The 27,827-nt window shown below is 37.5% G+C and overlaps 2 protein-coding genes and 1 long non-coding RNA gene across 4 annotated transcripts in view; 2 read left to right on the top strand and 1 right to left on the bottom strand.

Moving 5' to 3' along the window:
• The first annotated feature begins 1,048 nt into the window (after nt 1–1,048).
• On the top strand, nt 1,049–2,997 carry LOC124172046. Its single transcript, XM_046551453.1, has 3 exons — nt 1,049–1,681; nt 1,793–1,920; nt 2,874–2,997. The coding sequence occupies exons 1-3, from the start codon at nt 1,049–1,051 to the stop codon at nt 2,995–2,997; spliced, it is 885 nt and encodes a 294-aa protein (XP_046407409.1).
• A 13,254-nt stretch (nt 2,998–16,251) lies between these two features.
• Nucleotides 16,252–17,841, top strand: LOC124172218. The gene is made up of 2 exons (XR_006868087.1): nt 16,252–16,911; nt 17,421–17,841. It is a non-coding gene; the product is annotated as an uncharacterized LOC124172218 (long non-coding RNA).
• A 1,742-nt stretch (nt 17,842–19,583) lies between these two features.
• Nucleotides 19,584–27,827, bottom strand: part of LOC124172299 (transcription factor A, mitochondrial-like) — a 28,458-nt gene continuing 20,214 nt past the window's right edge. The window contains exons 5-6 of one of the 2 annotated variants that reach the window (XM_046551736.1): nt 26,083–26,343; nt 19,584–19,823 (exon numbers count right to left, since the gene is read on the bottom strand). In XM_046551736.1, the coding sequence (XP_046407692.1) occupies nt 26,110–26,343 (234 nt within the window). In that variant the 3' untranslated portion in view covers nt 19,584–19,823; nt 26,083–26,109. Of the gene's footprint in view, nt 19,824–25,849; nt 26,344–27,827 lie in introns of those variants that run through there. The other variant, XM_046551737.1, reaches the window with a different exon arrangement.

Genomic DNA, 27,827 nt, shown 5'->3' with positions numbered 1-27,827 from the left:
TTTAAGTACCAATTGTTGTATCATTCTGTTGGATGTTTGTGAAGTGCGTATTCAAAAATCATTCTTTTGTATGTTCAGTATTCCCTTAATTTTATTCTAAGTAATGTTGAACTTTGGGTCTTACCAGGAATGCAATTGTACTCTCCATGTGGTCATTCCTTAGTGATTGAAATCGAGGCAGCCATATTCATGTGAGGAGCCTTTATTATATTAAATTTGTTTTGTTTTTTTAAATTGTAGTCAAATTGTAGACCAACCATAACGGAACATGTGTACAAGTGCACAGGAAATCCGAAAAGCCATAATAATCGCCATGCGGTCATTTCTTTGTGGTGCAGAATGAGGCAGCCATTACGGTTTTTTTGTGGGAAGCCTTGTTTGGTTACATCTCGTCGATCATAATTTGCCATGTATTTATCACGGCGATATTAGAATTGGAATATTAAATGGCGTGTCTTATTACTGATAATTTCATTTGTTGGGTGGTTCATTGATATTTAGAGAGAAATTGTTATAGCCCAGTAGTGCCATTAAGCACGGTCTTACCTCTTGATAGATGTATTTCGTTGTATGAAATGCTTTCGCTGTAGCAAGGTTAGCAGTCCATAATGGGTGTCAATTGGCATTTAGTGTCACAGTTAATGGATGAGTATTTAACTTTTGATGAAATTTATGTGGTTCCATAGTATGAGATTTTCTCGGACTACAGAACAGGTTCAATTTTAGGCAAATATCTTCGAGCTTCCGTGATCAAAGGCGTCGAGTCTGGTTTATGCTTGGGAAGTATATATGTAAGGGTATATCCCACAGGGATAGTGCTGGGGTTTGTTGGTGATGCCAGTAATAGGAAGGGGGATTATAATTGAATATACCTCCTAAGTTAATTACTTGCTGAGACTGTTCTCTCGCGGTTAATGAGAAATTTAGCCATGCATCTCATTTTGCATGATCTATAACCAAGTGTCATTGCATGTGTTAATTTCTGCATGAACAACAAAATAGACACCGGGCCATATATAAACATGCTGAAGTTGATTCTCGAATAATAATGCTGAACAATAATAGTAATGACCAGCTTTACTTTCAGAGCAATGCGCAGCTACAGAAATGGAGAGCGGCGATTCCGCGAAAAGACTTGGTCTTTGAGGAGCACAATGTGATTTGCGAGCTCCATTTTCAAGACTCTGACATAATCCGGTGGTTCGAAACGAAGTTGCCTGATGGTACCACCCACAGGATAGAGAGGAACCAGCCAGCTTTAGTTCAAGATGCGGTGCCATCTATTTTCCCCAATCTCCCTCATTATTTATCAAAAAACATTCGTCCTAGAAAACCACCCACGTCTAGGACGGTGTGCCATGAATGTGTCCTGGGAGAAAATTATCCGGGAGAACTGTTGCCTTCCGACAATGGTGTCTCCTCAGGAGACAATAATGAGGCAGTGGAGAACGTACCGGAAGCAAGCGGTCTTCTCCTACTAGCAAATGCGGCTGAGTCTCGGGAAGCTGCAAGTTTCGGAAAACTAGAATTTTCTCGCTTTATTAATTCCCTTGACTCTGTAAAACTGCCTGGATTAAATTGGGCTAGGGCTTTAGTTGGAAGGAATGTCGTGTTTGTCCGCATTGGCCATGACTTCGTTACAGAGAGAAGCGTGATAATACCACAGGACATGAGGGTTAAGGTATGGTTTATAAATTTTATCCGACTAATTTTATTTTTAAGTTTGACAGGAAAAAGCAATTAATTTCAATAATATGTGATAAACTTCTAATCATACCTTCTTTTCCACCAGTTCATATTCCGTGGTCTGGAAGTCATGGTTCCAGGGATAGAAAGAGTGACAGATGTCGGCGACATTGGGCCAATGGTCATGTCAGTAGATGGACTCAGGGCATGTCCTGGAGTGCCAAACAGTGAAAGGTATGAGAGGCATTTCTGTTACATGGAATATTTTAGTTGCATTATGTCTGGTGTCAAGATATCATCATTTCAAATTACTCATGGCCATAACTGAAGTAGAATCATACATTATTGTATGATATTATGCGTAGGTGCCGAATGTAAACTTTTTTTGTGTATCCAACTTGCCTGCATTTTCTTCCTATGTTTTCAGTTGAGATAATTTTTCTTCAACTAATCACTGGATGATCTCCATTGCATAGATGTATATCAAATCATCTTTCACTGTAAAGAATATTACAGTGGAACCTCGTTAAAGCGAGTACGGGCTATAGCGACACCCCCGCTATTAAGAGAGATAGCCGATGAACCGTCAATTGACCCTATAATAAGCGTGTTAATAAATTTGTTTTTACGAGACCCTTTCGGTGTTGGCTCTCGCCATAGCGAGGGTTTCACCGCCGGAAGACTTTCATGAAGACTCCTTAACCTCTGTAATTGCTAGCGATCTGTTAGAAATGAAGTTAATGGAGTGCTCAGTTTCAAATTTATGTGGTAAACTGTCATTCGATAAATATAATGATTGATGAAACAATGCTTTGCATGATTTTTATTCAGTGCGGCGCTTATAAATTGTTTGAATAGTTAGTCATTATTTGAGTAAGGAAATTTAGCGATGCAAAAAAACCACCTTTCGCCTGGATTTATGCTTACGTTTATCGGATAGATGTTTATCTGTCGCCGCACCACTCCTGTTCCTGTATATCTGTTCACAGCAGGTATATTGGCTATTATTTGCTCCACCTCCGGTAAAGCGACAATTCGCTATAGCGAGTGTTTATTAGTGCACCGTGGGGTGTCGTTATATCGAGGTTGCACTGTATAAGTTTTTAATGGATTCAGATTATTTCTCCACTGTGATATTGTATTATACATAGCATAATTGACAATTGAGTTCCTCTTCAAATGGCCAGAACATCTATTGGCTGCCTGGGTTTTGTTCCCATTGATGCCAAATCTGGCGGTGAGAGGAAAAGAAGGGCTAAAATGAGATGCCCACCCTGCACAGTCGGCAACATGGCGGCAAACAATGGATAGGAGAAGGAAGCAGAGGAATGGTGGAGAAAGAGGGTCCAGGCGTCCGGCAAGGGTCTCCTTGAAGATATGCCGTGCAAAGAATAGGAGATTGACCAGCAAGGTAAGCATGTATAATAACCATAGGGTCATTCCATGCCATAATAACCACCAAAATGAGGTTTTGACACCTATTGATTTTAGCATTTTAATTATTGTACCATTCCTTCACGAATGTACTTGCTTCGATGAAAGGATGTAGAGTATATTTAGTGTGTGAACAAAATGAATCTGTGACAAACTTCGCCTTGCGTAGGGAAATGAATTTCCCATAAAAATTTCAAAATCCAATTTCGCGAAAACTACTCTTACTGTAAATTTTTTAGCCCCCTTGTACTAGTTTGATTATTTTTGATAAAGTAATGGAGTGGGATGCCATACCTCATCTCCTTTAAAGGTTAACCATTTGAAGGCCACGATGCAGGAGTTACAGGAGAAATGCTCCTCATCATCGGAGTCTCAGCTCCTTGCAAACATATCTAACCTTCCAGAGCGCCAGCAAGAAGGTGTGAGGGCATGCTTTGCTGCACCTCAGCTAAAAAATCCTAAGAATAGGTGCTATACACTCAGTTGGGTGTTTGAGTGCCTACTTATTAGGATTAAAAGTTGCAAAGCATATGAACACCTCAGGAAAAACAACATCCTTTGTCTCCCTGGAGCTAATACCTTAAGTAGGTACATCCGTAATGTGAAGGGGGCATACGGATTTCAGGGGGCAATTTTTCCACTGCTTAAAGGAGAAGGCTGAAGGGCTAGCTGCGGAGGAAGGAGAGGTTTGGGTTGCCTTTGAAGTTAAATGAAATTATATATTAACCTTTCTGTCATTTTGGTAAATCTGTTTTTCTTAAACTCTAAGTGTTCTACTGGGGGATGAAATGAAACTTTCAAAGGCTTTATCTTTTGATAAGAAAACATTGAAGTTGGAAGGTTTCACCAATTTGGGGGCCTACACTCCACTGCACCAACGCAATGAGAGGGGGGATCATGCGTTGGTGCTTATGTTTCAGCCATTTCGATGCATTTTCCACTGCATTAGCACTGTCCTGCACCACATAATTTTGGAGGGCATCATGTTGGTGGAACAAGCCAACTTTTATGTGGATGCAGTGACGTGCGATGGAGCCCAATGGAATAGAAGCATGTGGAGAAGGTTCAAAATCGATGGCAAAAACTGCAGCTGTGAACATCCCTGCAGTCAGTCAAGGCGCCTGTGGTTCATATCCGACTTCCCTCATCTCATTAAGAACATGAGAAATTCTTCATTTCTCGAGATGTTTCTTGGGTATTCCTTTTTTTCATGCATGCATTATTTATAACCAAGTTATTCTTTGCCTCTTCTAAGTCCTTTCTGTTACTTTCCTCTTCAGACTCCAGATGGGCCTGTGAAGATCAGGCATTGGGATGCTGTCATCGAAATGGATAAACCTAAGGGGTTCCATTTGAAAGCATGCCCGAAGCTGTCCGAGGACCACATTCGCCCTAGGCCAAACCAAAAAATGAATGTTGCCAGGGCATTTCAGGTACATGACTACGTACCCATAACATCTTAATGGGTTAAAACATTTCAGATTATTTAAGTTCGACTTTTTTTGCTAACAGTGATGTCTTTATTTTCCATTCCTTCATTTACAGTTTTTTGGACGTAATGTGGCTGCTGCTATGGTGGCGTACAAGACACATCATCCTCTTCTGCATGACTGCAATTCCACAATTGCTGTCATTGAGAGGGTGAAAGGGTTATTCCTGGCGATGAATTCCAGGGTTCCAGGGACAGCTCTGAGAAAGAACACAGAGCATTGGAGGGTGAGGATGTATACCTGTTATAGGTGTCTGTGTGGAAATGATATCTTCATCCATGTTCTTGCCTACAACTACATAATATTTTTGCTTATAGGCTATTAAGGAGTTCCTGGATTACCTAGAGGAGTGGCAATTGGAGGCTGGTAGAAATGAATATCATTTCTTATCTGGGAACACATATCTTGGGCTAAAGGTAACCCTGAAGGCCACAATGGAAATACACGATTTCCTTGCCGCAAACTGCGGTTATGAATATTTGATGACTGCTCGTCTGAATCAGGATGCATTAGAAGTAAGTGCCTCACCGAAGGACTCAATAGGGTGGTTTCCTATTATTTTTTTATTGCCTAAATCGAAAGATTATTACTCCTGGAGTACGTATTTCACGCTTTTAGATTTTTAAATGACGATACCTATTTTTCGCGATTAAATGAAAAGTGAAAAATTTCAAGCGCGCCAAAACGCGATGCGTAAGTAGGAATGATGGGAAAAAGTCCATGCAGCGCATTTCTGGTTCCCCCTCCCGCCTTGTGAGGTGACCTTGATCGAGGCTCTGAGTGCTGATAGGACGCAGGATGCTAGCGGGTAGCTGAGTACCTTGCTGGCTGGTAGTGCTTGGCTTAAAAAAGGTTTATTAATACCTTATCAAACGAAGAAAACTTTCCGACCTTAGCCAGTTTTAATGGGTGATTATTAAGACATGTTTCCCTGAGCTCTGTGCCCCATGCATGCATTGGTAACCTCAGACGATGTATAACTCCTATCCTCTCGTGTAGAAACTAGGTCCCTGTGACGTCACGTGGAGTGGAATCGTATGGGCGCCAATCTGGCCTTTTTCAAATGAGGATAAAATTTGACCCTTGCCATTCGTCTAAACCGGTATTTCAAAAACCAAATAATTTGTGCATTATGAATACACTAATGGTGGGTAACGAATCGCAATCAATGCCTTTCATTTTCTTTGATGAAGGAAACTACCCTATTACCAAATTTATAGTTACAAAGCACACTGCAATTTAGGCGTTCTTCATGAGGGTTGTTAAAGTGTACCTTTCTCGTCAAAATCTCTTGGAAACTAATGGCATGTTTTCTTCTTCCTATGCATTGCAGAGGTTCTTTAGCATGATGAGGGCAGCATGTGGCGCTAATGATCATCCTGATTCAGTGCAATTTGTGCAGGTCTTCCGATTAATGGGGACATACAGCCTGGTGAAGCCACCCAAAGGCTGCAATGTGTCAGGCCCGGATGTACTCGAGACCTTGCTCAGGCTTACGGACATAACACCTAGAGATGAGAGATGGTCTCTTTACCAGTCAACCTTGGACAGAATCATTGATAATGGTGTGTCCGTGGAAGATTTGAAGAGTCCAGTAATGGCTGAGCACACCTATGCTGCAATGTGTCCATCTGGTGGCATTGTAAGTTATTTGGCTGGGTATGTGGCCAGGAAGGCAGTTAGATTTACCAAATGCGAAAGATGCAAGGAGGAGTTGGTATCAAATACCAACACCATAAGTGAAAGGGAAGCATTCACTGCATACCGAGATGGGGGCCACCTAACCTATGCATCAGAGACACTTTTCCTTTTAATAAATGAGTTAGAAAAATTTGCTGGTCCACACTTTAATAGGGAAGGGTTGAGTGTGGACTCAGTTTTTAAACTCATCAATGAAATTGAGGAGAAATCAAATATACCTCTAGTTGGATGTGGGGACCATAGGGCTAACCTCACAGAGGCGATATTAAATTTTTTTATTACCACACGGATGCACTTTGCATGTCGTGTGTCTAACAAAAATGACAACAGAGAACAGGAAGAGACACGCCTTAATAGGAAGAGGGCGAAGTTATAATGTAAATTAGAGATTCCTTAAGTAATCTCTCTGACATTCCTTAGTGCTCCTGTTTATTTTATCATGTAGTGATCTTGTTCATTTTGTGACTATTTTGTGCCTTCATTACCCTTTGTTGCCCTCACATTGGGTGATAGTGTTAATTGTGACTCTCCTCCAAGACAATTACCACTAGGCATTAGAGATTCCTTATGTAATCTCTCTGACATTCCTTACAGCTCATGATCATTCATGAAATTCTTAATCCAGTAAGTATTTATAAACATTCGTGTATTAAGGCAGTTATTAATGATAGTGTATAGTGTATTTCACAATGCCATGATAACCATTGTTTATCTTTTTCAGATTTAATCAGTACATCACAGAGATATAATACCGAACATGTACTCGTTTATATTCATCTTGCTTCTACTACTCATCATGGACTCTCCCACTCATCTTGCTTTGCCATGCTTTGTCCAAAGACTTCTGAGTAACTTCTGAGGTCACACTAAGCTCCTTTGTTATTGAAAAGGTGGTCACTTAGCTTCAGCCCATGACGGATGTCCTTCATCCCGTAAGTACTCATATTAGTGTTTATTAATGAGTGTGTTTTTTTCAATGCCTGCATTACCAAATATATTTCTTTTTTTGATGTGAACAATCGAATCGGGGATGTTTTCTACTCAATGTGGACTCTTTTATATCCATCTTCCTTCGTCATGTTTCGTCAAGTCCAAAGACGTCTATGTGGAATATCTGAAGTCAAACTAAGGGCCATATTCCAGAACGTCACTCGAGTGTTGATTTCCCTCACTCGTCACTCCAACTGCACTCAGTCGCTACTTTGGTATTCCAAGACGTCACTCGAGTGACGTTGCTCCCTCGGACTGCCCTCGGAAACGAGTGACCTGTGTTGGACACTCCGAGTGATCACTCAAATGTAGTGAGCAAAATTCAAGATGTCTGCCGTTAGCACCTCGCATATTTAAAGCGGAATATTGGGAGTAAAACGATATCCACCAGCAAAATTTAATTCCAGTGATTTAAATAAAGCATGATTAAACAATTATAATTTAGTTTAGAGGCGTCAGTCGTTTTAATTAAGTTCAACTAACGTTCCTTCCGATACCCCATGGTGTCCACGGGTCCGTGATTTGGCATAATTTATAATCAGATAATAATTACTGATTTTATGAATGGAAATCTATATGATGTAGGAAATATCAAAATGAAGATATACTTATTTACATTTGTGCATCGTTTTACTTATGTTATCGGCTATTATTCAAAATAATACTAAAACAGTACGGGGTCCTTACTGACTGGCTTTGACTCGGCTTGGGTTGCGATTTTTAAATCAACTTACAATAACCATATAGACCACTGTTAATAAAGTATGATGAAATTTAAGTAATATAAAAGTGTTTTGACCCCCTGCATGACATGTAATGCATCATTAATATTCCCCGAAGAAATTTATTTTCAATTAACTTCTCGCGTCGAGGTTCAAATTTACCGCTCTTCACTGCCGCGAGTCTTCTATTAAAGTTTTGCTATTGTTTTCGTCAAGTAAACAGATATCGCCGAACAGCCCAAGAAGAATCACATTTATCTTAAAATAGGTTTACATCGGGTAAAGTATTCTCAAAGGCTTTCAATTTTAAGGAATGTATTAAAATGTTACAGGTAATCATGAACTAAACTTTGCCAGTGTGAAATGAGCAGGTAATATGCATTCGTTCCAAATTGGCGTTTCTGTTTTAGGAAGTTAGCTTGTCGACGAATTTTGAGTTCTCAATTCACTATTTTAAGTTATATAAGTGCATAGAGAAGGACTGTTTGCAGCTTAATCAACAGTGTTTGTGGTAATGTGATCGTGTGTTACTGAATATATTTTTGTGCAATGAAGCAATAGTTACAAAGTTATTGTGTACTTGTGGCTAAGATTTTCAAGTATTGGACTAGTTATAGGTTTCACGTTACTTTCTTTCATGTCATCAAGGTTTCAAAATGTAGTGATTATGATTACTACTGTTGTAACATACTGTGTGTAGCATTTGTCAGTGGACCTTCGAATATGTATTCCTATTCTGATAGGATTATCGTTTTATAATACTCATGAATTTGTTTATAAACTTAATTAAATCATCGATGTGATGAGAAGATATTTGATGTTACAGGATAGTGTTTCTTTTCCTTGTTCCTTGCTCCTATTGGATCATAAAGGTATACAATTTGTGTATCGTAGCATACAACGAAGAAACCTTATTAATTTTCAATGTCCATTAGGTACATGTTAACCAAAGTTGGATGGGTAAAAAGTTGGTTGGATCTCCACGATTTCGACGATTATTTGCAAGTTAATGGTAACGAAGCTCTTCCTCTTGAAAGTAGGCGAATAAGGGATCTTAATAACCCTATGTAAATGTTCCACGACAGAGAAGTCTGCGCAAGATTTAGATTTCCTTAAAAAAATTGTCAGAGATTTCATCATCCCCATAGCTTCGACCCCACACCTTAGCATTCTTTAACTGCCAGTGCCAGTAGCAATTCAGACATTAGTGTTTCTAAGATTTGTAGCCATTTGTTGTTTTTAAGTTGGAAAAGTTATTAATTGCTGGATACCACATAATGTTTGGTGGTGAATATGGCGTTAAAAATCTAGAAGAATTTTTATTTCACTTCACATGTCTTGTCCAAGGTTGTTTGATTTATTCAGAATTATTCTATCAAAAATATCAAAGTTTGTTAAGGTTAGCTTTTTAATGGGTACCTATTTAACTACACAGGATATTTTCACTTATTCAGTAAACTTGAATCTATTGTGATATAATATAATCAGGTTATAGCATGCAGCTCACCCACCCTCTCATCCACTGGGTAGGTATGCCAGTTTTTTTATGAGAGAGAGCAATTGACATTAACACAAATTTCACATTTTCCTAAGTATGTACTTAATGTTCAGGAAAGCATTTAGTGTACCATTTTCTCTTTCACACCTTTTTTTGATTATTTGAAACCTACATCGCCATCTATGACACTCCCTATAGTTCATATGAATTTGAAAATAATGTGCTCCAATTTATGTGTGTGTTACACTCACCAGTCTAAAATAATTTGTAAAACTTCCTGCTAGTAAGTATTGAGCGTAGTAATACACCTATGATATTGCCTACCTTTACTTTCAGATGATCTGCTGAATAGAAATGTTTAATTTTTAAGTGTTCAGGGATTTTAACTGAGAAAAACATAGGAAAGCCAGAAATGAGTCAGAATTGGAATATAAAACCACTCACTTTATCAAGTTATATTACTGAAAGGAAATATATGACCTATTTTTGAACTAACTTCTTAATATGGATATTCCACTTCAATAATTCTTCAATTATTAAGCCTGCAAACATGTCATGTATTTATTCCATTTGAATATCTTTAAAATAAAGGTTATGTACAAGGAATTTCTCTTTTTTTAATATGGATAGTAGGGTATTAGCTCATTGATTAATCGTATTATGGTTAGATTACTGTGCCAGAAGCTGTAAAGATTTGCTTAGATTATTTTATAAGAATTGGTATCTTATGGCCCATTGATAACAATGTATAAATGTATGTAATACAATGTTTTCATTTTTCAAAGCTGTTGAGGTAATCACTCATCTACACAAGAAATGTGAATGGACCTAGGTTGCTTTTTGAGGATTGCCATATCCATGAAATTCTTTTTGAAAATTGCGGACTGAAGTACTTGTGATTGTCAGTGACCTTTGGAAAAATATTTCTTCAATCATCGATTAAACTTAAGCTGATCGCATAATTTTAATAGATGAGATAGGCCACGAATCATTAATCTATGCAGTTGATCAAAATTTTATAGCAAAATTATGTATATTATGTTTATTGGTTCATTTGAAGAAATATTTTATAGTGAATAATAGCCATTTTAACATCCACCCTGATGGTTCACTATCTCCAATTTAGAAAAAAAATTAAAGAATTCAGTTAACCATGTTACTTCCATTGTACTAATGATTGCTCCATTAAATATGACTGCATCAATATATTTTGTCCTCCTTATTGAGCAAAGATAGCTGTTACTAAGCAGAGTCGTCTGCTGCCCTGCTTAAAAGTCAAAGAGATTATAAAGGATTAACATTGAGGAAGATGGTATAGGAGTGGGTAGGATGAACAAAAATAGTACATGGTTAGCAATTTATGGGTCCATTTTGTTGGATTACGTGTGTGACTGTACTAGCATGAGCAAAAGTGCACTTCAAGTATTATGGTAGCTAAAGAATGTATGATATGTACTTAGATTTCTAACACATGGGTTTGTATAAGCCTCAAATCTTAGTCATAGCTCATACTTGTTGAATTAATATTTACTCAGCTAACTCAAATTACCCATGAGTCTTTTGACAATCAATAATGATCATGCCTATCTTTCATAATGCTAATTTTCTGCATGGCTTATTTCTTTACTGTGCTTTTAACATTTAAACTGCTTGGTCAATTATAATTATCACTTTAAATAGGACATGAGTAGTATGCTCACAAGAATGCCATTAGTTTGGTCTCCATAATTGGAGGGGGCTGTGCATTTTTGTAAATCATAGACAAGATTTATGATTCAATAAGTAGTTTGGAAAATCAAGTGATTTTTATTTATTTAAACTAGATGTTGCAATCAACATATTGAATATAATCATCGGTATTGAATTGAAATAACATACATAAACAAATCTAAAAGAGTATAAAATTATAATGAGGAAAAATGAACATTTCTTAAGTGAGACAATTTATTTTAAAGTATCAGATATTGTTTTTATATAATACATTTTTTTGGCTGAGGTCGTGGAAGGTGGTAAATCATGTTCTGACTTTTTTTTCCTGGATAGCCTGTGAGGAAAAATTCATAGCTATTGGTGATTTCCTTGTGTCTGTTGAATTTTTCCGCTTCTAATTAAGTTATATTTTTTAATTTTTGTTTCTAATAGAGCTGCCTCTTTCCTTGTGTTCAAAATTTCTTCTTAACCATAAATATTATTTTGCATCTTTTTTCCTGACATTGTATTCATCATTAACAATGGCTCTTTTTGTGGGTGGGTGGATGGAGGTAATGGTGGGTGGGCAGTGTTCAGAGTTTATAGCTTTGGCTAGTGGCTGAAGTGGAGTGCAGGGTGGCAGTGATGCTGGTAAGAGTACCGATGAAGGTGTATCAGTATTTTGTTAGCTATAGACGATGTTGATGAATTGAGAATGGTAGTTGTGGTATTTGTAAGGGATGGAGCTCCTTCTTTGTTGATGCCAGCCATTGTATGAAAGTCAGCACACAAGTGAAGGCAATGCAAAATATTAATCAAATAAAATAATTAAAAACTTTTGAGAAAAGAACTTTAAGACTAAAAATATGATACTGCAATTTGAGTATTGTATCTCACTACTATTATCATTATGTACAACAACGGGGCGGATCCAGGATTTCTTTCTGGGGGGGGGGGGTGGGGGGGGCACAACAAGGCCGTATCCAGGATTTTGTTCTGTGGGGGGGGGGGGGGGGGCCCAAGGATACATAACAAAACGAACGCAATGATAATGGGACCGTATTAAAATCTTCCTTATTTTTTAAGGGGGGGAGCGAGCCCCCGTCCCTACATCCACCTATGTATATCAACTATATTATCACTATCCACTGTATTTGGGATGTGGTATGAAGTGCATGGCACTGTAATCTCCAGCAAGGGATCAGTAGTCGGGGGATTGGAGTAAGGCCTTCCACAAGTGCCCATTCTCTCCTGCGTCTACTTTGCTAAGGTGGCTTTCCTTCGAGCTGTTATATTCTCCCATGCTTATATTTTGGCTGTCAGACATCACGCTAAGGCAAAAACGAAAATCAATCCAATGGATATTCTTGTTATAATGCATTTAGTACCGTACAATAAGAATTGGAATTAAGGAAAACGAATGTTTCATATATCATTATTTACACCCCATCGCCTGTATATTAACTTAAGTGAGTGTTCAGTATGCATTATTCATCAATATAATAATGTTTAACTGATCGTAACGTAGCTCATCCATCCGCTTTTCATAATTACATCTCAAAGACTTAATTTAAATTTTTTTCTTTTCGTCTCGGCTATCGGCATCGATTATAAAAGCATTAACAAACATACCCCATGAACGAAACTGAGCGCATTAAATTCCTCTGCTACCTTCATCCAGCTTTTATTTTTTGCTGCTGATGTTTGCGTGTCAGTTGTGTTATTTTCTAACGTTGATTTATATTTGAAACCCAAAGAAATGACGAAAATGTAGCCCTGTTGGACATTTTTATTTACAATCAGATTTGCCGCAGATTATTATCGCTCATCATTTTTTTGGTGTAAATACGTCATAGTAACTAGCAATCCCCAGTTACTTGTATCGATACTGGCCCTCAAATGAGTGGAGTGTGAGTGTGTTCTTGGAATACCGATCAACAATCACACTCATTCTGAGAATGAGTGATCACTCGAATGAGTACGAGTGATCACTCGGAGTGAGTGACGTTCTGGAATATGGCCCTAAGTTCCTTTGATATTGAAAAGGTGGTCACTTAGCTTCAGCCCATAACGCAGGTCCTTCATCCCGTAAGTACTCATATTAGTGGTTATTAGTGAGTGTGTTTTTTTCAATGCTTGCATTACCATGTGTCTTTGTTTTTTAGATCTTATCAATCAAATTCCGGACATATGCTACTCATCATGGACTCTCCCATTCATCTTTCTTCGCCATGCTATGTCCAAAGACTTCTGAGTGGAACTTCTGAAGTCACACTAAGCTCCTTTGGTATTGAAAGGGTGGTCACTTAGCTTCAGCCCATGACGGATGTCCTTCATCCCGTAAGTACTCATATAAGTGGTTAATAATGAGTTTGTTTTTTTCAATGCCTGCATTACCATGTATATTTATTTTTTAGATGTGAACAATGGAATCGGGGATGTTTGCTACTCAACATGGACTCCTTTATATTCATCTTCCTTCGTCATGTTTCGTCAAGTCCAAAGATGTCTATGTGAAATATCTGAAGTTAAACTAAGCTCCTTTGTCATAGGAAAAGATATCACTTCAGACTATGGCTGATGGCCTTTTTACTGCAAGTACTGATAAATTTGGGATTATAGTAATGGGTATTTTTTGAATGCGTTAATTACCATCTATTTTTCTTTTTTAGGTTTGACCTATTCATTTCTGGACATGTGACACCCATAGGCACTCCTTGCTATTCATTCCTGCATCGTCATGAGATGTGCTATTGTTTCCATTAATATCTTCACACCCAATATCCCCACTTAAGTGATGTAGTCTGGTCAGTAACAACTTGGAAGGTTGACTCATTAAGCATCCTGCATCTTATGCCTTCCCAGCTCCGATCAGTGATGAGGTCCGACGCTTTTTCCTCTCTTTAGGTTCATCCCTAGACTCATCATTTTTGCTCCACTCAAAGGTGGCTCCGTAGCGGATCAGGTCTATTCTGTGCACATTAGGGGTGCGGTCCAATGAATGCTACTTTCGCTACCAGACGCTACAGACAGCAGTGCTCCGGAGCTCCGGTCCATAGGCGCTACGTTCGCTACGGGAATTTCTTTTCGGACCGGTCAGGAGCGAAGTCAAGATGGCAGAAATGAACGAGGGTGGGCAAACTGGGTTTATGAAATCGAATATATGGTTTTAATTGCGAATTGAGGTGATAATGGTAATTGAATATTAATAAATATATTCGAATATCATTTAAATGAATTATATTTTCCAATATCGAGGTTCCACTAAGTAAAGCAAGAAACTTTGGACCGTATTTCTCACACCTACCCTCGCCTAACCCTTCAAAATGAAACTCATTACCCTAGAAAAGGAAGAATTAGGTACTCTATCGTTTTCTCAGTTGAAACATGTCAACTTATTATGGCTAAAGACTATTAAAAACATTAATCCATTTCATGTAAATCCTATTTTACTTCAGATTTTAAGTTATGGCACGAGTTGATTTGTCGTTATGTGTTCTTACAACCCTTTCTTATATTTCATGCCCCTTTTAATAATTTTTTGTTGCCTTTTGTATGTTAAGGCTGCTTCCAGAGACATTAGAGTTCATTTTGGAGGAGATACGAGAATGTTTGCGGATAGATAGTTCTTGCTATATATTTATTTAAATCACGATTAAATTTATATCTATTTACGAAGTGCGTCTACTCCGTTACTTCGTAGTCACTTTTATAGGAGAAAAGCGTCCACATTCAGCGTCCAACAACTGCAACGTGAGTAAACTCTCCATTGCCTCAGTGCATTCCCTTCGAATTTCCGCCAAAAATTGACTCGCTCCTCCGCTGACCCAAGTTTTCAGGGGAGCGTCTGGAGCTGGTCTGGAGCGAGGCGGGAAATGGGTGTATGACGTTTGCCGTGACGTCACAGCCTAACCTGTAGCGCTCCGTAGCGAATAACGGACCGCTTGGGGGCGCTCCGAAGCATTGGTAGCGTTCAACGGACCGCACCCTAGGTGTTGTGCAGTTCATGGAGGGTTCAAATCCTATGGAATCATAATCTTGTCATTTTATGAAAGATCCATTCCTATAATAACATACCATATGCAGATGACTCATGAAAGTTTAATTTTCGAATTTTTATGACTTTCTACATTAACGCATTAATTACTAAACAGATTCATTGCCAGAGTTGAAATAGGCAGAAATATATTAGTAAATGAACTCTTGAAACTAATTAACTTACAATTAATAATACATGTATTCATATATAACATACAGTAAATAATTGTACAATGATGACCGAAATAATGGTCATTTATGTCTTCAAACTTCTAATTCAGGCTAATCCGTGATTTTACTATGATGTCTTTTCTTCAATCTAGAATGGTAGAATTTCCACCCGGTCCTTATAGCTATTTTTGGTTCACATACCCACTGTTGGTATAGCATTTGTGCTTTCATAAATGTAACCTCTTGTATTATTTAGTTATCAAGTACTGGAAAACTTGAAAAGTATGATTATCTATCTAATTCCAATTTTATCTTAATTTAGGGTTATGAAAATGAATTTAACTAAGAGTGTGTCTGATTGTTTGGTGTGAATTTGGTTTATATAAGTAGGAATATTTATCAACTGAAAATCAACAGTAATAGTGTAGTTTCCTTCATCAAAGAAAACAAAAGGCATTGATTGCGATTCGTTGCCTACCATTAGTGTATTCATAATATACAAATTATTTGGATTAGAATTCCTAGTTACACGAATGGCAATGGGCAATTTTAATTGCATTTGAAAAAGGTTAGATTGGTGCCCATGCGATGCCACTCCACGTGATGTCACAGGGACCTAGTTTCTATACGAGTAGATAGGAGTTTTACATCGTCTGAGATCACCAATGCATGCATGAGGCACAGACCTCAGGGAAACATATCTTAATGATCACCTATTAAAACTCCCTATGGTGGAGAAATTTCCTTCGTTGATAGGGTAGCAATAATCCTTATTTAAGGCAAGCGCTACCTGCTAGCTGAGTACTCTGCTACCTGCTAGATCAGCATCGCAGCGGTGCACAATATCCTCGCCCCAAGGTCCTTTCCCAGCATTCATACTTAGCCGTCTCGTTTTTGTGTGCTTGCAAATTTTCACTACTAATTAATAGCGAAAAATAGAATTTGTTATTTCAAAATCTGAAAGAGTGAAACACGTGCTGCAGGAGCAATAATGTTTCAATTTAGGCAATAAAAAAATAATAGGAAACCACCCTATTATCCGAAAGGACATGATGCAAACTCTGCCACTTCCTCGACTTATTTCCTCAGTGAATGAATATGCTTACTATTAGAAATAAATGTGTTAACGTAGACAGTCATTATTTTAATGAATTTGGTCTTTAATAAAATTCGGTATCCATTACTTGTAGAGGCTACTGGGTGTACTATGTAGATGTCAAGGATGATTCTTTTGCAAATTAAAAAAATTATAAGAACTTGAGATTCGAGCGCTCACAAAACTTTATCACAACAAATGCATGTGAAACAAAGTGACTGCGATACGGAGCCACATCCCTATACCTAGAAAAGGGTGAGATCAAATATGAATCCAAAGAGAGGAAAAGCCTTGACAAGGAGCTCAAAAGGAACTTTACATTTAGAAGAGGAATAAGTTTATCTATGTCATGCACTTTTCTTTATAAATACCTTATTAACAGCCTGTTTTCAGATGGTAAGTAATCAATGGATTTAGCTGATAAGAGGTAAATCTTTGTTTTTTTTATTTCTCTTATTTTTTAGTAATATCGCTATCTCCCCTGTGATATGTTGTTGGCTCCTACTAGTAGCTGAAGCATCTGCTACTCATTAAGGTGTAGCAATTCCCCTTTTTCTTTATTTCTCTTTCTTTGTCTGTATGCTTCAGCATCTCTGTTAAAACTACCTGAAATGATTATTGGTTGCATGGTATTTTTCTTAAATAATTATGTTCAAGACTTTGAGGCTGTAAGGCATGTCACACCATTGTAAATTTGTATCAAAGGCATTGTCTTAGTTGATTTTTACTCTTTTCCAAAGGTCAATGAATTACATTGTTTTTGACGTATTCTAATAAATTTCTTGAGGATGGTAGTCTGTCCCGGTTTGGTATTTAGATAGAAATAGTGTGATTTTGTGCGTATTCCCTCTATATGCATCCATTTGTATTGCTATGCTTTTGACTGATGATAAATTTTTTTGCAGATTCATCTGTGGTACTCATCAGGCATAACTGTGAAGAAAATTACATCAAATTGTTTTTCGTGATGATAGGTAGTTTTTGAAGTGACTGGTTCCTGTTTGTTGCATCATCTATGTTTAACGTACTTATCTGGGTAGAAAATGGCTTCATATTGATTTTTGCTTGGCAGTGTTATTACTTGATAGGTGCCAGGAATGATACAGGTTCCAAGATATTTTAGTCATCACTTGCAAACTTAGGCTTCATGAATGTGATGATAAACTTTAAAGAGATGAAGCAATGCATGAATGTTTTGACATTTTATGGATTTTACCACTTCCCTGTACTAAGAAGTTCACATATTAAAATTTGTTCATTCCTCTATACTTACACATTATATATCAAAGGTTTTTCCTATCATGAATAAAGTCCTTCATTGCATAGGTTTTTGACTTTTTGATTTTGTACCTAACCTTAATATGATATATATGAGTATGTCATTTTTTTTCTTTTACAAGTATTACTCAATTATTTTCATTGCTAAATTTAACAAATTACTTCCTTGTATCTATGACAATAATTATTATTTCACGTTGTACTACCAAGGTTAGATGTGGAATGGTTGCTTCAAAATGTTGAGTATATTGGATGGAATGCAGCCAGCAGTAAGAGGAATGGGGTGGTAAATATTATGGTTTACCCATCAGGAATTTGCAGTTAATTATGAAATGGTCACTTAATTTACCTGCTGACTACCCAATAATGCCAGTGTCAGCATTGGTACGTGGAATAGGATAAAGGTAATTAATGTAACACCTCTGCTGTTCAGGGATATCAACTTCCATAAAATATTGGGGGGCCCAAACCAGGGATCATATCCAAGGAAATTTTACAAGTAGTGCGTTTTCTAGCGTTTTAGAAGAGTCAAATGATGAATATTAGAATCCTGCTAACTCAAATCTTGATCTCTGAGGAAAATCAACAAGCCTGACATTTTTTCCTCACACCCTTAACGAATTTTTGAGGGGCTCTGCACCCATGGAGTCTGCGCCACTGCTGCTGTTGTGATTTCTAGTATATTTCGCTTTATTATTACACGGAGCAGGTTATAGAATTGCTAATGGCATGTATGAAGGCCAGATGATGCATTTGTTGACTGCTGTTCAGACATTTCATTATTTTGCACCGATACTTGGCGCTGCAGGTTATAGTTTAGAGGATGCATTTGTGGCTGGTTGGTTCCAAATATTTAGCTCTTTTACTCCTAGGAAATTTCATGTAGTTTGTTTACAGTGAGGCAAAGTGTTACTCAATGTGTCGTTACGTGAATTTCAGCTTTCTGTGGTGAAAAGACGTTTGCTGCCGAAATAGATAATTGCCGGCATTTACTCCATTGCTTCCTTTAAAAGCGTAATAACTGTAATTAATTATTTTGCCCTCAGGCCGACTTGAAGCCACATTTGAAAACCCGCATTTTAGATTTTTAGTACCGCTTTCTGCCGAGTAGTGGCGTCACGACCACGAGTGGCATCGTGAGCGTTAAAAGCGGATTGTTTGGGGTCATCTGCCATTGGCTCGATGGGCATCCATATGTATGTTCATGGTCATGATATTTCTCGTATGTCAAAATCGATCATCAATCGGTGCGATAGCCATCTATTGGCAGACAGCTGGAACTTTTGCACCTAATAAATAATTGCTGTATGATTGCTTTCTTTTGAAGTTTTAAGGATAGCAATATTTATCAGGGTTATTTAAAATACAGTTTTATAGAAATAATTTTGGCATTGAACATGATTTTGAGGTTTATTTTCTTTCTGCATAAATATTACACCCCATTATATCTTCCAGAGATCAAATTTTAATAATAGCAAGAGTTCTAGAACATTGGAAATACGTTGAAAACATATTGCACATCAGTAGCTCCTAATCTAAGACTTCATTGTTGAGGAAAGAATAAATAGTAATTTTGGCATTTTGTAAGTAACTTCTCCGAAAATTTCAATTGCAGAAGCAAATTAAGTGTAAGAATAAGAGTTATTTTTTTCATTTTCTTAACTGTAAAAAATTGAATCCTCAATCTCTATTTTGAGAAGTCTTTGTTTTTAAAATAAGACATTGCAATATTTCCACTGAGTTTTCCGCTAAACTCAGTGGAAATATTGCAATGTCTTATTTTAACAATATTAAGAACTTCCACCATATCGTGCCCAACATCATACTAGATATTTTAACAAGGGATTATTTATACCTTTGAACTATCAGCATTTTGTCTTCCAGCGCTATCATATATTTTGCATTGAAGGGCCAACTTTCATGGCCCTTGGGAAATTTTAAAATAGACACCATGTTAACTCAGTTATAAGAAGGATCTTCCTGCCAAATTTTGTTTCAGCCGTCTCTGTAGCTTTTCAGTGATTGAATACCTGAAATGCAGACAACACACTATTTTTATAAAGAAGCAGAGACAATATGTTTAACATATTATTTTATAAAGGTTAGGAGTATATTTTATTTGTTGATTTTTAATGAGATGAGTTGTTTATCACTGTTACTTTCTCTGCAGATTATTGAAGGAGATGGGGCTGCTGATGAGAAGTCGGAGCCTTCTGTGCGGACTAAGGAGTACATTCGAGATGTAATTGATACCGCTTCACAGTTAACATGGTCAGCCCAAGCGACTGAAATATACATTCCTGTGCCAGATTGCCAAATACGCAGGGACAATGAGTTGCCCTATTGGAAAAATTCAATGGGAAAAAATTCAATTGAAATGTTCCATTGAAAAGTGACAAATTTCAATGGAACAGTTCATTTGAAAAATTTTCAATGGAACCGTTCAAATGAAAATTTTTACAATTGAAAAAAAATTCCATTGAAATTTGTCACTTTTCAATGGAACAGTTCAATTGAAAAAATTACAAATACATTAATACATCCAATATGGTAAACTTATTATTAGGTAGAATATACTTAACATCTAAATTTCACGAATCCCGAATTCTGAATAAATAAAACATGTGAACAAAAATTAAAGTTGAAATATTTTTAGAAGCAGTGTCATGAAAACTTTAATTGGGCTTTTCCACATCTTACATCACTTCTCACAATCATGAATAGTTATCGAAAAGCTGTATAGTTTTGCCATGATTATCAGAACAACAACTATACCATGAGAGCCACTTTTTTTTCCAGTTCAAACAATGTTGAATAGTTGTCGAAAAGAAGACGTTTTTCCGCGATTAGCGATAACAACTTCACCAAAAAATATCTCACACGTCTTTATCTAAGAAAGGCTTCTTTAAAATACTGATAAATATACTTCTGGTTTGACATGAAGCCAACATAACTTGTTTTTCACAACAGAAACATGTCACTCATGTTTATACAAGAACACGGGAATTTCACTTCACGCAAACAAACCTGCGTGATACACACTTTCCGACAATTAATTAAGTTATATAAATATGCTTACATTTTAAACACAAACGTTAGTATTACCAGTCAAAAAACTGAAGGCAAACGATACATTACTAAATGAACACACTACAGCACAACAATCACATCACGACTTCCATTATAGCACGGAAGAAACACACGAATGACCTAAAACAACGCTGTGGGGATCAACACAGGTTAAATAACAACGATACTAAATAGTCTTTTCTCCACAAGCAAAAAATTAATTACAACTGACCACAACAACCATGTGCACGTAAACATATGAATAACGGTATAATGGTATTTTTGATTTCAATTGAGTATTTGAGATTTCAATGGGATTTGAACCGGAGACCGCCGGGTGGAAAGCCAACACTCTTGCCACCACACTAACCCGATCCCCGATAGCTGTGTTTCTTCTTCATTGCTGGAGAGAGAATTGGAGCACACGGGTCTAACTATGCTACAGGAAAGGTAATTGTTTGTCATTTACAAGGGAGTGTTTGGCCTTACTATCTCTAATCAACTAGATACATACAGTGAAAGTAGCATTCCTACGATGCATGTTTCACCTATATAGAAATAGTAATACAGTAATGTTCATTATGCTTTGTATCTCAATATAATTTGTACCCTTATGGTTAATGTTACCTATGAGATACCTATGCTCCTCAAAAACTGTGCTGAATGCGTCCCAAATTTGTAAATACATTGAGCCCATTCATGATTCACTTTCAATGGCATGGCATGCATAACTTTAATGAAAAATTTAGTGTAAAAAATTAAAATCCCTTTGAAAAGTATTAGTTTAAGTGACTGGATTGTTAATTCTCAATAGTTAATAGACTTGTCACCTGGTGTGCGATACTTATATATGTGTGGGACATACCTAAGTGTTCATTATTTTGGAAAAGGCCCTTTAGATAGTGACTGATTGTATGAAATCATAACATATTTATATAGTTATAGTAGGACTATTATTTAATAATATTAGCAAATGGTATGCCATCTAAGCCTCAGCCTTGTTTTCATCCAGTGATCTTAACACGTCGCCTACGGATGGCAAGAATTCTCGTCATTTTTTTTTCCGAACGTTCCGGACGGATGATGATGATTCTCGTCATTTATGCGCGTCAACCTAAACAATTTTAAAGCGTACAGTACGTATTCGTTAGTACGTTTTCAGTTGCTGTTCATTATTCATAATGAATTGATGCATCATAACGTTTGATTGGGTAAAGTTATATTCTTAACATTAGCTTTTTAACCATGTTTAAACCAAAGGCATTATGCCCTGATAGGCACACATTTCCAATCTCAACGCCTCCACCCAGAATTGGCATTCCTAGGAATTTAAATATCCCGGTACGCAACATGTTAACATAATATAAAGGTAGCTGAACTCAGTCTAAAGTTGTAATGTGGAATTTATGTGTGTGTTTCATTTAGCAGATGAATATTTTAAATGAGAGTGGACAAGAGCAGAGTATTAATATTCCAATACCGTTATACTAATGAAGTTAATATCTCATAATCTAGCATTCACATGAATGATCCTTTTAACAATGTAGTTGTTCATGATTCACCTATGTCCAATTATTATAAGTACTTAATTTTATTTAATACATCTAGATTTTTTATCAATACTAAAGATATATTTATAGCTTAGAACCATATATAAATTATGGGGGTTTACTTAAATTGCAGCTGTTGAAAAGGCCACAATCACGAAAAAAAAAAAGTCAAATTAGTCGGGCAAATAAGATATATCGCTCGGTGGCCGTTAACCCTTAAACACCCAGTGTTGCTTCTAAGCAACATATAATTCAAATACCTGAAATTCGTAGGGTATGCATTTTATTTAGGCATCCTCATTGAAAGCCGTATCTTCAGAGTTAATATTTACGCCACAAGATGATGATAGGTGAAAATATCGCTTTGTCAGGGGAGAATGAAATGAGGCATGCTGAAAGGTTAAAAATTATCGCTAACATTCTGGTAGTTATGAAGATTTTTTTTAGTTTACTATCATTAAATCATGTTTTATTATATACATTATTAAAATATTTTGTTGAATTCAATTATCATAGAAAACACAAGCTGATTACATGGTTTCTATAAGCTTTAAATTTCATTCGAAATTCGTGTTGCTTCAAAGCAACAATGGGTCTTCATGGAACGATGGGTAAATCTGGGACATGAAGGCAATCTTACATGGTAATGTGGTGATTCTTTTGGCGGATTCTTAATACGCAGTTATATTTAGCAAACGTAAAATGCAGACGTCTGGAAAGGAGGACAATATCACTGACAATCTAGATGAACTCAGTTATGGCAACATATCAGAGTACAGAAATTACCCTATCGACATCACTTGAGGTGATGAAAGGGAAGAGAGAATACACATCCCAAAAATGTGATCTGTCATTGGAAGATGCTGCTTGTAAGAGTAGTACCACCTTCACAGGTACCATATGCTCCACATTACTACTTTTTGTACTACTGATCCAAAGAGATTTTCACCATTATGAATGAAGAGTAATCCCTTTAGTCAATACCAAAACAATAGTGTGGTGCTTTACTCATCTCTGAAGGAAATGGAGTAGCACATTAGTATTATCCTACTATTGGGAACAATCAAAATGTCACATTACAATGTACTGGGCAGACGAAACTAAGTTTACTTTTACAACAAACTCCTATCGTGGATGTTATGAGTTGCAATCGCTTTCCGTTTTGATGCGGTATTTACATTTCACAATAAAAAACCACCAAAAGCCCAAGAATCATCCTAAACATGACCAATTGTATCAATAGGGTGGTTTCCTATTATTTTTTTATTGCCTAAATCAAAAGATTATTACTCCTGGAGTACACATTTCAGGCATTTAGATTTTAAAATGATGATATCTATATTTTGCAATTAAATGAAAAGTGAAAATTTTCAAGTGCATGAAAACGTGGTGGCTAAGTATGAATGCCGGGAAAACTCAAGAGTGATGTGGTTCTGGTTCCTGCTGCCGCAAGTGAGGTGACCTTGGGGCGAGACTTTGAGCGCTGATACGACACAGGATGCTAGCAGGTAGCAGAGTAGCCTCCTAGCTGGTAACACATGGCTTAAATAAGAATTTTTAATACAATATCAAACAAACTAGGTCCCTGTGACATCACGTGGAGTGGCATCCTATGGGCGCCAATCTGGCCTTTTTCAAATGAGGATAAAAATTGACCATTGGAAAAAATAATTTGTATATTATGAGTACACTAATGGTGGGTAACAAATCGCAATCAATGCCTTTTGTTTTCTTTGATGAAGGAAACTACCCTAATGAGACCACTTATTCCATTCCATTGACGAGCAAACGATTACTTTCAAGGGGTGGAGCCAATGGAAAAAATATATCAAAAGCAAGGCGCGCAAGTAGGGTTTCTAAGTTTTTAACCCTTTCACTGCTGTGGACGTACCTAGTACGTCCGCACGGCAGACTGCTGTGGACTTACTTTTTCTTCCTCCCTGCCACGCGGTCAGCACTTTCGCCGAAGCACTTCGAAGGGTCGCTAATCCGGAACCCTATCCTCGACCAGCTCACCCACGCAGGACCGTCTCCTCGACCCTACGAGCAGGCAGCCTACCACCCGAAAAGTGACCGCTCTGACTGCAATTTGAAAATCAATCACTCAATACGATCATCAAAAACTTATTGTTTTCATCGCACTCCTGCCAATCATGCAATCAAGTACGTCTTTGAACCGTGTTTCTGCGATGAAAAATAACGGTTTTATTAACTTTGCTAAAATGGCCATTTTTCCAGTTGTCCGCAGCCACGTTTCTAGAAAAGTTAACAAAACCGTTATTTTTCATCGTAGAAACACGGTTAAAAGACATGCTTGATTGCTTGATTGGCAGGATTGCGATGAAAACAATCATTTTTTGATGATTGGATTGAGTGATTGATTTTCAAATTGCAGTAAGAGTGGTCCCTTTCCGGGAGGTAGGCCCCCCGCTGGTAGAGTCGAGGAGACAGTCCTGCGTGGGTTAGCTCCTCAAGGATAGGGCCGCGGATTAGCGACCCTTCGGAGGGTGTACCACACCCATCCTGGAAGTACCTGCTCCATGGGCCCAGTAAAACGCATTTTAACATTTTCGCCGCATGTGAGGAGAAGGTTTTCGGAGATTGAAGAGCAGCGAAAGGGTTAAGAGAGCTGCCCAGTCGGGACTCCAGTACGACATTGAAATATATACTGGGAAGGGAACCTGTGAAGATGTACTTTTCGGGTGACGTTGAAATGGCTCTGAGGAGCCAGAGTATCAAAATTTCAAAGCATATTTTGATAATTGGTTTTCTTCCCTTCAACTAACAATAGCTCTGAAGGACAGAGGAGTACTTAGATACAATTCACTGTCGTAGAATGTGCAAATGTCCTCTTTCCTCAGAAGCTATCCTCAAGTCATATGGGAGAGGAAGTTCAGTTTGGTGAATTCAAAACACTTGTAATGTTGCCACTTTCTGGTGGTCCACAGCCGCGTTTTTAGCAAAGTTAACAAAATCGTTATTTTTCATCGCAGAAACATGGTTCAAAGACGTACTCGATTGATTGATTGGGAGGAGTGCGATGCAAACTATAATTTTTTGTTGATTGGATTGATTGGTTGATTTTCAAATTGCAGTCAAAGCGGTCACTTTTCAGGAGGGAGGCCCCTCGCTGGTAGGGTCGATGCTTGGGTGAGCTTGTCGAGGATGGGGTCCCAGAATAGCGACCCCTTGGAGGGTGAACCATGCCCATTATGAAGTACCTACTCCATGGGCCCAAGAAACGCATTTTAACCTTTTCGCTGCATGTGAGGAGAAGGTTTTCGGAGATTGAACAGCAGCGAAAGGGTTAACTGCTGGGGCCATATCATAAAAAAATTGTGAAAACATTTTAGCTACAAAACAAGAAATGAAGTTTTTTTGGGTCCTTTTAATGTCATGCACTAAGGTTCTCACGAATGAATAATAAATCCTGAACATGATTTTTATGATTTCATTATAGGTACACTATGAATGAATAAGTAAGTAGTCACTGAAAAGTGGAACTATTATAGATGCACCACAAGGCCACCCACTATTGACAATTATCGCACACTTGGCACTCGGCAGTCTTTGATTTGCAGGAAGTTAGGTGTCATTTCGACGATGAAATGATGTTGACTGAATTTTGGGCTCAATGAGAATTTTCATTCAATGGCTCATGGGAACTCACCAACAAAAGGGTGCGTGACGTGCAAAATTACTTGTTTTTTTCCATTGCCCTAGTTCTGAATGCTTTCCTGGAGGTAACCTTTGGCTCAATTAGAGCCTCACTTCTAACAAGATCAATGTGTCCCATTCTTATCATTCTCTCCTCCCATTCATGAATTTGCCGCCGATGACTTTCCATGGCTGAAGAAAACTGTCTATGGTACGTGGCTTTCAGTTCAGGAGGCATATCTGACCATTCCTTCCCCAACTTGCTCACCCATTCCTGAAAGAAACAGATAAAAAGATTAATGTTACAAAGACACAATATAAATCATCTAAAATCATAATAGGGTGGTTTCATATTATTATTCTATTGCCTATATCGGAAGATTATTACTCCTGGAGTACGTATTTCACGCTTTTAGATTTTTAAATGACGATATCTATTTTCCGCGATTAAATGAAAAGTGAAAATTTTCAAGCGCGCGAAAACGCGACGGGTAAGGAAATCTCTCCGTGTGACGTATTTCTGGTTCCCCCTCCCGCCTTGTGAGGTGACCTTGATCGAGGCTCTGAGCACTGATAGGACGCAGGATGCTAGAGGGTAGCTGAGTACCTTGCTGGCTGGTAGCGCTTGGCTTAAAAAAGGTTTATTAATGCCTTATCAAACGAAGAGAACTTTCTGACCTTAGCCAGTTTTAATAGGTGATTATTAAGACATGTTTCCCTGAGCTCTGCGCCTCATGCATGCATTGGTAATCTCAGACGATGTATAACTCCTATCTTCTCCTATAGAAACTAGGTCCCTGTGACGTCACGTGGAGTGGAATCGCATGGGCGCCAATCTGGCAGTTTTCAAATGAGGATAAAAATGGACCATTGCCATTCGTCTAAACCGGTATTTCTAAAACGAAATAATTTGTATATTATGAATAAAGTAATGGTGGGTAACAAATCGCAATCAATGCCTTTCGGTTTCTTTGATGAAGGAAACTACCCTATTTAAATTCTCAATTTCCAAGAGTCACACCCTCCTGTTTTGTGTGCATGACAGCATCACATCAATAAATATCACATTCTTGCAATGGCTCAATTACTTCTTAGTCTTATGTCAACGCTATACTTGAAATTAAACTTAATGGAATGTGATATAAAGGAGGGTCCAACAAAAATTTCATTAGAATATTAAAACCCATATGAGATGCGGTGAAAAAAATCCTCCGCATTAAAATAAGCTAAGCAGATATATGTCGCTATTTTCTTTTGAATTACTGCAAGAACAAAATAATTTGTACTTGTCCGCATGACTGGTAAGCTACATGGTTGACTCGTTATTATGAAGTTCACAGGACCGAAAACCCGGATGTACGTCATAACAAAGTTTGTATTCTCGTATTTTTGGAAACGTTCAAAAATATTTATTATATACACGATTAGATTATGCGCAAATATATAAAAATGAGAAAATTCGTTTCAGATTCTCCATAGAAGAATGCGGCATGATGCAATCGAGGGCTGATAACTTCCCAAATGCAATAATACTTCGACATATGAGCTAGATGCGTTCTCAGACCTAGTTTGTAAGATGATAAACCTATGTAGAGAACAACGATTTGCTTGGTAATAACGAAAACTTCGTAATAATGTTGTTCGCATTAACGAGTCCTCTGTACATACCACACATTAAAAGTAATTGTTATAAAATAACTTGAATCATTTTGTAAATGAAGATACGTTTTTGGAATTTATCCTCATAATAGGGTGGTT

The sequence above is a fragment of the Ischnura elegans genome, assembly GCF_921293095.1.
Source record: "Ischnura elegans chromosome 13 unlocalized genomic scaffold, ioIscEleg1.1 SUPER_13_unloc_1, whole genome shotgun sequence".
Taxonomy (NCBI): Eukaryota; Metazoa; Arthropoda; class Insecta; order Odonata; family Coenagrionidae; genus Ischnura; species Ischnura elegans.
Note: the sequence above shows the minus strand (reverse complement) of the source record. Positions and strands in the feature narration are given on the sequence as shown.